Source organism: Hemicordylus capensis, chromosome 3 (assembly GCF_027244095.1).
Source record: "Hemicordylus capensis ecotype Gifberg chromosome 3, rHemCap1.1.pri, whole genome shotgun sequence".
In the NCBI taxonomy this organism is placed as follows: Eukaryota; Metazoa; Chordata; class Lepidosauria; order Squamata; family Cordylidae; genus Hemicordylus; species Hemicordylus capensis.
In genome coordinates this window covers 349,365,407-349,375,502 of record NC_069659.1, presented here as the reverse complement: position 1 = coordinate 349,375,502, position 10,096 = coordinate 349,365,407, and the positions used below count along the sequence as shown (strand labels likewise).

General features: G+C 52.0%; 1 protein-coding gene and 1 non-coding gene across 6 annotated transcripts in view; one reads left to right on the top strand and one right to left on the bottom strand.

Annotated features, from left to right (window-relative positions):
• Positions 1 to 3,009: 3,009 nt before the first annotated feature.
• ECE2 (endothelin converting enzyme 2) overlaps positions 3,010 to 10,096 on the bottom strand; it is a 67,369-nt gene continuing 60,282 nt past the window's right edge. For 4 of the 5 annotated variants that reach the window (XM_053305488.1, XM_053305485.1, XM_053305486.1 and 1 more), the window contains 4 exons: positions 10,009 to 10,076; positions 7,297 to 7,487; positions 6,880 to 6,975; positions 3,010 to 4,981 (listed from right to left, as the gene is read on the bottom strand). In XM_053305488.1, coding sequence (XP_053161463.1) covers positions 4,805 to 4,981; positions 6,880 to 6,975; positions 7,297 to 7,487; positions 10,009 to 10,076 — 532 coding nt within the window. In that variant the 3' untranslated portion in view covers positions 3,010 to 4,804. Of the gene's footprint in view, positions 4,982 to 6,879; positions 6,976 to 7,296; positions 7,488 to 8,960; positions 9,025 to 10,008; positions 10,077 to 10,096 lie in introns of those variants that run through there. The other variant, XM_053305489.1, reaches the window with a different exon arrangement.
• TRNAA-GGC (transfer RNA alanine (anticodon GGC)) lies at positions 8,509 to 8,578 on the top strand. Its single transcript has one exon. It is a non-coding gene; the product is annotated as a tRNA-Ala (tRNA).

The window sequence follows — 10,096 nt, the reverse complement described above, 5'->3', positions numbered from 1 at the left end:
ATTCCTAGGAACCACAAGTCCCATGGGTCGTAGCGGCGAACCTGGCTACGGCCCTTTCAGCCCCTTTGCTTTTAAAGGGCCACGAGGCTGGGCTGTTAAAGAAAAGAGTTGCTGCTGCTGCGGGGCAGAGTACGGAGAGCCTGCCTGGGATTTAGAAAGGATTAGAGGGGGGCTTTAGAAGGGCGCTTTAGAAGAGGGTTGGCTGCATGAAAGGGTGCGTTTGCTGCTGGTTTGGATTATAATGTTATTGCCCGTTTATTTTCGAGCTTGCACGGGGGTAGTGGTGTGTGATTGTATTTTAATTTGATATAAAGTTATTGCAAGTTTAACATTATTCTGCTCTTCTGAAATTATCTAATTGCAGCATACATAATACATAGTTCCTCCACTTTATTGTAACCCTGTGAGGTGCTTCAGGCTGAGATGGACTGGGCCAAGGTCATCCATTGAACCATACTCTAGTCTAGAGCTTAATCTGGAGCTGAAGTCTGATACTTTATCCACTACCTACATTGCACTGACTCTCTCATTTTGACTGTGAACGCAAGAATGTCTGCGATGTCTGTTTTGAAACAGTTACACTGGCTGCCAATATGTTTCCCGGCAAAATACAAAGTGCTGATTATTGCCTTTAAAGCCCTGAACGGCTTAGGTCCGAGATATCTTAGAGTGTGCCTTCTTCTGCATGATCCCCACCGCACATTAAGGTCATCTGAGGAGGTCCGTCTCCAGTAACCACTGGTTCGTTTGGTGGCGACTCAGAGGCGGGCCTTCTCTGTAGCTGCTCCTGGGCTATGGAATGCACTCCCGGCAGAAATCCGTAATCTGAGTTCATTACTGTCTTTCATGAGAGCCCTTAAAACCTATTTTTTATTCATTCATTCATTTTCTTTCATTCATTCATTCATTCATTCAATTTCTATACCTGTCTGGCCTGGCCTTCCAGGGTTTTTAAACTGCTGTAAACTGTTTTAAATTGTTGTAAATGTTTGCCCTGGTTTTCCACTCTTTGAATGTTTCATTGGTTTTATTCTGTTTTTATAGTTTGGGTTTTAATTGTTTTTATTCTGTTGTAAACTGCACTGAGCCATTTTGGAAGGGTGGTATATAAATCGAATACATGCATACATATATAATGGGGGGACATAGGGAGCTGCCGTATACCGAGTCAGCCTGCAGACAGGAGTTTCTCCCAGCCCTATCGTGGAGATGGCATCTTCAAATCTGTGAAGAGCTGTTGCACAGAAGGTGGATTTGTTCTCTGTTGTCCTGAGAGCAGAACTGGGACCAATGGGTTGAAATGGCAAGGAAGCAGATTTAGGAGAGTCATTAGGAGGAATTCTCTGATGGTTAAGAGCTGTTAGAGACTGGAACAATCTCTGCCTTGTGCAGCGGAGGGCTCTTCTTTATTGGAGGGTTTGGGGTAACTTAGCTATGTAGATTGCTTTGAAAACTTTTGTTGTTGTTGTTGCAGAAAAGCAGTATGTATATATTCTTAATAAAATACTGCTAAGAATTATGCTGCAATATGCCAAGGAAGGGAGGTGCTCTGAGCAGAAACAAGAATTCTACTAAGCTACATTAACAGGCTGCTGATGCTTGCCGAATAGGCTCCTAATGACCTTCCCTTAGCATCTCTATGGCACTTATGCTTGGATTTTCTGAAGCTGCCTCATGGGGAGTCAAAAGACTATTATTCCACCTACCTTGGTATTTTTCCTCCCTGACTGATAATGGCTCTCCAAGGTCTCAGGCAGGGTTCTTTCCTGGCGCTGCTACCCAAAACGGTTTGACTGCAGCGGGCAGGGATGGAAATTTGAGACTTCTGCATGCAAAGCCTGCTCAGGGACTGACCTGTGAGCCCTTGCACTTCTGTCATAAAGCACGGTTTCCCATCTCCTCTCTCTTCCCAGCAACTTTCTATGGCAAGTTAGATGGAGACAGAATATCTTGCCCCAAGCCACTCAACGCTGCGTTAGATGGGAGTTTTGTGACTGGAGCTTTCTGCAGCTGCATGGGTGTGTGTGTGTGTGTGTGTGATCTGGATCCGGGCCATGGGGCAGGGGGTTAACCCTTGGCCTGCGCAGATTTTCCAGTGTGCATTGTACACATACACTAGCTCTATTCAGACATGATCTTGGACCTGTGTTCAGGTCTGTATGGCACTTATGTGTTTGTATGAATGGCTATATCTGCATGCATTTAAAAAGCAAACCTGGGTACAGGCCTCCTGAAATGCAAATTAAAGAGAGGAAATGTACTGTTGTACCACTGTTCAGCATAACATGTGAATAACTGAACCTGTGTACAGATCTGGACCTGTGAGCACAATACACAGATTGTTCGAGTGTTGAACGTAATGTGTAAATAGGGTTACTGAAGCCTCTAATAACTATGGAGGGCACCATTTTGTGCCTGTGAGTTTTCCCTTCTGCAGTTAATACTTTTTTTGCGGGGATTGTGATTTGGACTGGGGCCATGGTACAGGGAGAACACACACACACACACACACACACACACACACTGCACCCCTCATCTGAACCAAGTGCACTGAAGCTGTTTTATTTTATTTTTATTTTTTTAAAGAAAACCATCAGGAGTTCCAACCAGCAAAGTTCTGCATCATGCCCAGTTTGGTCATTGGGCTGACTACACAGAAAGCAAACCAAACTGTGTTTGGACTGTGCCATTAAAAATAAATAAATCCCTGCATGCAGAAAGCTAGTATGTCAGGGAGATTAGGCTAGAATCCCTTTTTGGATGTGTTGGAGGAAATTTCTATAGGGTATTTTTTCTGGGTGTGGGAATGCTCAAGTCTACAAGACCTAACTTGTGGTCTCAAGTGAAACAGCCCAGACACAGGATTCAGACATCATTAAGAACTAGACCCAAGTGAGAATCTATCCTGCGTGCCCAAACCTAAGACCCTCCCCACCCACCACACAGCACTGCCCACCCACTCTCCACCCCCATTTTCAGATCTGCCTGTTTAAAAGCAAGAGGCCATGCTCACATTTTTAGGTCCTTTTTCTTTTTTTATTTTCACCATACACATTTGAAAATCACTTTGAAAGAATCAAGCGGAAACTGCTTTTAGTATTTAAATACACCAGCTGCACACCCTCCCCCCGCCAACACACACACACACACACACACACACACACACACACACACACACTCTCATCAAGGCACTAGTCCCCACCAAGCCCGATAGATGGGAGCAGGTTTGGAATTTCTAAGCCAAGCTAGTTGGGAATTAATGATGAGCCTGGAAGGGGGCTAAAGCAGAGCTGCTCGAGTGTGGGTTGTCCCCAGATGTTGCTGGACTACAACTCCCATCACCCCCATCCACAATGGCCGGCCACACTGTGGCTGGGGGTGATGGGAGTTGCAGTCCAGCAACATCTGGGGATCCAAGCCTAAGCACTTCTGGGCTAAAGGAAACATCTCAGAAACAAGCTGGCCCCATCGCTCTGCTCTTCTGTGCAGAGACTCCACATGCCCAGCCGCGGTGTGGCTTCTGTGCTTTCAACAGGGCATTCCTGCCCTGCCCTGGCTGCAATCTAACAGCGGGAGGGGGGGGATTTTTCTTTGTGATGGGGAAGCTTGGTAGGTGCAACGCTAGCAAGAAGGCGGTTCGTCTTTCCACAGTGACTGGAAGGGATTGTCCGTGCGCAGGGGGTGGAACAGCTCCCTTCGCTACAGCTAAAATGATAAAGAGCAATACGAATGAGTCGGCTCCATCTCCCCAGCTCTTATGGAAGAGGCATGGTCCTATCCCAGAGCCTTGTGGCTTCTTTGGATATCAGACTAAGGAAAACATAGGGCAATACCCCTACACCCCCATTCCCGCACATGCCACATCACTGCCTGGCACCGGTGAATCTCAGTTATGCTGAATCTCAGTTACGCGCCGCTCACTAAGCTGTGAAGGGGAGAATGCTGGCTCCTAAGCTGAGATGGCTTTAGAAAATGGAACCTCCATGTTCAGCAGCAGTGTACCTCTGCATGCCAGATGCTGGGGACAAACAAACAGGGAAGGGTTTTTGCCTTTGTGCTCTGCTGGGGGGCTTCCCAGCATCTGTTTGGCCACTGTTAGAAACAGGAAGCTAGACTGAGTAGCTCCCATCCAGTAGACCGTGCACCCGATGTGGCTGTACTCCCTGGGGCACACCAAAGGCAATTCAATTGTGCCATAAGCATCCATAATCTACCACTGGCTGAAGTTCCCCCCCGGAACCAGCACTGGCCCAACCCACCTCCAGACACAGCTCAGTCGCTGACGGTGTTCTCCTTTGCCTGCCTCCTAGACCAGGCCCTGAAAACAGCCACTCTAAAGGCTGAGCTGCATCGACTCTCCCACTAGAGTTGAGGAATTAGGAAACTGGACCAGCCGGGGTGCAAAGTCAGTGGCACCGGACCACCACAAGGGAGCAGGGAGACGATTCCTGGAGAAGCTGAAGGCGGGGAACTAAAATGGAAGAAGCGGGGATAGAGATCCTTTGCGAGACCCCAGGGCGGAGCAGGTGATGAGGTCAGCGAAGAGGAGTGAAGCTGTGCTTTTGCCCCCAAGCGAAGTGGGTTCAGCAGAGAGGCCTGGTGAAACTCACCTTCCCCATGCTGCCAAGGGAGAAGGAGCCTGCACCAACCAGAGCTGGCAAGGCGAGACTGTCAGCTGCCCCCCCAGAGCAGCCCCCCACCCCTGTAAGGGGCCACCAGGGCTCCGCCTAGCTCCTGTGTGCTGGGGTTGTGCAGGGGGCAGATGGCTGTATGTACAGACTCTTGCCAGCGGCAGCCTCTCTCTCTACCACACTTCGCAGTGCTTGCCAGGGTTCATGAGGGAGCCAACAGGGCACTCGAAGTGCTCCACAAAGTCCCGGGAGTTGCTGAGGGTGCCGATGACGCGGAACTTGTCCGGGCTGTGCGGGTCAGTCATCAGGCCCTCGTGGGAGCTCTCTGGGGTACGCACAGAACACCAGACCTGTGCCAAGAAGGAGAACAAGGCAATTAGCACTTACCCTGCAGAACAGAGTGTGTGGCGCATCGCCTGTCCTCCTGGGGCTGGAAGGGAGGCAGAGGCAACTGGGAGAGCGCCTGCCTTGGGGCGACCCTTCCATGAGGCGAGGGGAGGCAGTCGCCTTGAGCAACGGATCATCTAGTCCAGGAGCCAGCTGGGGGGGGTGGGTACCCTCCTGGGGGCCAATGCTCATGGTGATGTTTGACAAGCTCTCCACCCCTAGAGATGGAAAATAGGTGATCGCTTTGCAAGACTTTCAGCATCTCAACCTGCTTTTCTTGTCCTGACCATCGGGCCTGCAGCAGCCACATTTGCAAAGGTGTTTTAAAAGCTTTTAAAGGTTCTGAAAACACAAACACTGCGATACAATTCTATCACTGTTATCAGAGGAACGCAAGTGAAGACTGGCAGGCACGTCCTCCAAAGATTCCCCCGTGGAGCGAGTACGATTTGTTCATTGTGCAAAAATGGCTGCCATTTTACCCTAATTGTTTTGGGGTAGGGATAACATAGGGATAACACAGAGAAAGCTGTGCGTGCAACAATGCTATCACCTCCTTTCCGACTTTAGCGGGGTAGATGGTGCCAAAGATCACTATGAGCATTCGTCCCCCTAAATGGTACCAATGACCAAAACTTGTGGACTTCACCCATATGTTCATGGGGTGGCAAGATCCCCTCCTGCCTCACCTGCTTCCCTCTGCTTTCTGCCATCACTGGGAATGCTCTTTGCAAAGCAGTGGCACAACGGAGGTGTGCAGGTGCCCGCCCACCAGGACTATCATCGCCGCCCCCAAGAAAAATAAGGAGGAGGAGGGTGAGTGCGCGACATCGGGGAGGGCTGCATTTGGTGCCCTGCTTTGGGCAGGCTGAGATCTCGGCCCGCCACTGTTCTGTCTTCCGCTTCTTTGGGAATCAAGGCTCCCCCCGCCTCGCCCCCTCCCCCGAGCCCCCAACGTAGAGTTGTCATATTCCGGCTGTCCAAATCCGGGTGCCTAATTTGCATATTATGTATTGGCTTGAAGACTGAGCAGAATAGTGACTGCACATTTTGCTCCATAACTCTGCTTCTACAAGGGCTTTAAAAAAAAAAAGCTGAAATCCGAGTGAACCGGGGTGGGCTGAGCAATCGGGGTGAGATGCTTAAAATCCGGGCGAAACCTGGAATTTCGGGGGGCATGGCCACTCTATCCCAACAGCACCAACACATTTCCCATTTGGCTAGGGTGGTATGCGCACCAGAAGTCTGCCAGGATCACCCCCCAAAAGAAAGGAATTTAGAATCTGGATTCAGCATTCAGTACACTGAGAAATCTGAACCCCCTTTTATTATTTATTTATTTATTTTATTTAAATAGTCGATTTCCCTCCCTTTTGGCTGTGGAGTGAAGCACTTTGAAAACACAGAGTGGCTCCTGGTGAATGGCAGAAACTGGGGCGAAGGAGAGGGTACGGCAGGAGTTCAGGGAACAGGGGCATTGCTGCTCCACCTAGTTCCTCTTCCCTCCCAATGGCTAGTAAAGGCAGAAAAGGGCTACAAGCCAAGGGCACTGAGTGAGTGCCCTTCCCTGTTCCGCCTTCAACTGGAGGTGCCGGGGATTGAACCCAGGGCCTTAGAGGCTCTACTAGCATGCTGTGGGCCCGGTGCCATTGGGCAGCTTGCACTCACTGCCTTCAAAATCCAGTTAGGGGCCTTTGAAAGCTGGCAAGACAAGGAATATGGCATTGTCAACTTGAAAAATAAATCCAGCACAAAAAGGGGAACGCGAAAGAGCCAGATTTAAGGAGACTGAAAGCAGCGGCGTGTGTCTGGGGTGGAGAGCCTGGGAAAGCTCCCATGCCTTCTCCAGAGCAGCGGGTACCTGTGCAAATCCTAGGAAGAAGAGCTGGTGGCTCGTGAGGTCCACGGAGGGCAAGTGCTTCTCCTCCCCGTTCTTCTTCAGCCAGGCTTTATACGCCTGCAAGAAAGCGACAGCAGCGCCTGGGCGCCCCAGCAAAACAGGGCCCGCTTCCCCCCAAACAGCCGGCAAAGGGGAGCAGAGAGGGGGAGGCGGCTCGTGACCCGCCCGGCGGCTTCCCCTGGCCAGGGCTGTCCTTAGGGCAGGGCGACCGCCCAGAGTCCCGCTCTTTTAGCCCCCATTAAAACCAACTGGGAAGGAGTCCTGCACGGGCTGATTTTTGCCCCAGGCTTTGCACCCCGCCAGCCACCAGTCCTGCCCCCGGCCAGCCATTTCAGTGGGGATATCCCCCTCTTCCCCCCACCCCCACCGGTGACTCACGTTGTAGGCTGCCTTAAGCCCCCCGTTGTCGGCAATGTTCTCGCCCAAGGTCTGCTTGCCATTGACGTGCTCCCCGTTGACCAGGTACTTGCTGTACTGCTCCGTCATGCACTCCGTCCGGTTCTTGAAAGCCTCCAGCGAGGAGTTCTGCCACCAGGGACGCAGGTTCCCTTCCCGGTCATACTCCCGGCCTGGAAGAGAGTTGCCTTGCTGCTAGACCCGGCCACGGGGTCGTCTGGCACTGCACTGTATCCAACCACTGCCAGCCAGACTCCCTGAGGAGCTCCCTGAGGAGCTCCCAGGAGGAGCTGGGTGGAGACAAGGACCCCCTCTTGTCTGTCCCCAGTGCCGGGCCACCAAACACCCATGGGCGCCAGAAAGCACGGGCTCCTGCCAACAGACGAAGCTGCTTTATGCGGACTCCCTCCAGCCCAGTACTGGCCAGCTCTCCACTGTCTCAGACCGAAGGCATTCCAAGCTGACTGTCTAGAGATCCGTTAAACTGGAGATAGCAGGGACTGAAGCTAGGGCAGGCCTGCACAACTTCGGCCCTCCTGCAGATGCTGGACTACAGCTCCCATCATCCCTGGTTGTTGGCGACGGTGGCTGGGGATGGTGGGAGTTGTAGTCCAACAACAGCGATAGTGCCCAAGGTGTGCTGCCCTGACCTACAGCCATGGAGTCACGGCTCAGTTACTGCTGGAGTTAACGGCCAACACGCCATTGTTTTTGTCCATTAAGTATTCTCATATTATATGCGTAAACGTCTGTGCAAAGGTGGCCCATTTTCTACGGAAATCTGCATCTATCATGCAAATCGAGCATATTTGCATGCATTTACATAATTTGTTTAGCATTTACAAATCATGGGGAAGGCAATACGATGCGCAGACCAATCAAGTCCTGCCCTCCCTACCACCGGCGTCCTCAGCTTTCGGCCAGGCACTGCCCACAAGCAGAGCTTCCCAGTCATGAGGACTAGAAGCGTGCTTTGTTTTGAATGGAAAGCTGCGCTCCCTGGGAGCTGGGTTCTGGGCGGAATTATTCAGTGCTTTTTCTGCACTGGAACAGAATTGCGGAATCCCTTGGTAGTTGTCCTCAATTATACCTATGAATAGCTATTTCTTATTCATTCTCCCATACATTAGGCATCCTTAAAGGCCCCTCTGATCAGAAATTCCCTGAAGTTCCCTCCCAGCAAGCAAGGATGGGGGCCATAGCTCAGTGGTAGAGCATCTGCGTGGCATGCAGAAGGTCCCAGGTTCAATCCCTGGCAGCATCTCCAGGTAGGGCTGGGAAGGACTCCTGCCTGAAACCTTGGAGAGCTGCTGCCAGCCAGTGTAGACAATACCGAACTAGATGGACCAAGGGCCTGACTCCGTATAAGGCAGCTTCCTAAGTTCCTGTGTTCAAGCCTTAGCTGCCCTTTGGGTTCCACACCCCCTACAGCAGCTGGTCAGTGCCATGCTAAAAGAGATGGGCTGCCAGTCAAACCAAGGCGTGCCCAGCTACAAAGCAAAGGGGAGTTCTAGGATGTGATCCCAAAGTGACCTTGTGCAGACTGAGTGAGATTAAGAGAGGGATGGGTGGGCGGAAGCGGGTGGTAGTGGTGGCTTCCTAGCTGCCAGCTGTGGCCCGCTGATGCAGAGATAATGGATTCTCACCAAGCAGATGGAGCAGGAGCAAAAGCAGCACAAAGAAGCCGGGTGAGATGACGGGAGGTGTCACCTGGGGAGACAGGAGGGGAAACAGGTGGGGAAGCAGCGCCCGCTAGAGAGGAGAGGCTCACTCGGTGGCCACGAGCAGACGGAAGCTCCCACGGAGCAGGCAAGAAGATGCATGCAGTGCGAGGGGGGTGGGTGAAGAGGGCACTAGCGGCCCCCAGGAGAGAGAAGCTGGGAGTGATTTTGCACAGAGCCAGTTCAACCAGCTAGGCAGAGTGGGCAACTGCCTAGGGAGGTGCCTATAAAAATGGTGCTGCCGTGCCAAAAGCAGGAATTCAAGTCTTGGTTCCTGGAGGAGAGCTGGTCTGGTGGTAGCAAGCATGACTTGTCCCCTTTGCTAAGCAGGATCTGCCCTGGTTTGCATCTGAATGGGGGGCTAAATGTGAGCACTGTGAGATACTCCCCTGATGGGATGGGGCATCTGTGTGCTTGCATGCGGGAGGTCCCAAGTTCCCTCCCTGGCAGCATCTCCAAGACAGGGCTGAGAGATTCCTGCCTGCACCCTTAGAGAAGCCACTGCCAGTCTGTGCAGACAAGACTGAGCTGGAAGGACCAAGGGTCTGACTCGGCAGAAGGCAGCTTCCTATGTTCCTATGTGCTGTTTCAGGCTTGGCTGGTTCCCCCCCCCCCCCCCCGAAACTGAGCCTGTGTCCCAGAATCCTCTGCAAAGTCAGGACCACTCTGCCTAAGGTGGTGAAGTCATTGAACTGGCCTTGCTTTTGGAAAGCAAGGATAAAGCGAGAGGTGTTGAGCAGCTCCTCTCTCCGGAACGGAGTCGAAATAGAACCGACCGGAAAAGCAAAGGCAGGCCTGAAAGCAGTGCAGTGGACAAGAAGGCGAGGTCTGGTCTACTTCTGGATGACTTGTTATGGCCCCTCTAAGATGGCCCCGCCAAGGGACCTCTCTCTTCGAAGGACACAGCATGCACGCGAGATGCAAGAAACCACAAGCGTCAGTCCGGCATGCCAGCCAAGCACCTTGCTCCTACCTTGGTCATCAAAAGCGTGGGTGAGCTCATGCCCCATCACGACGCCAATGCCTCCAAAGTTGAGGGCTCTCAAGGGAAGCCAAGGGAA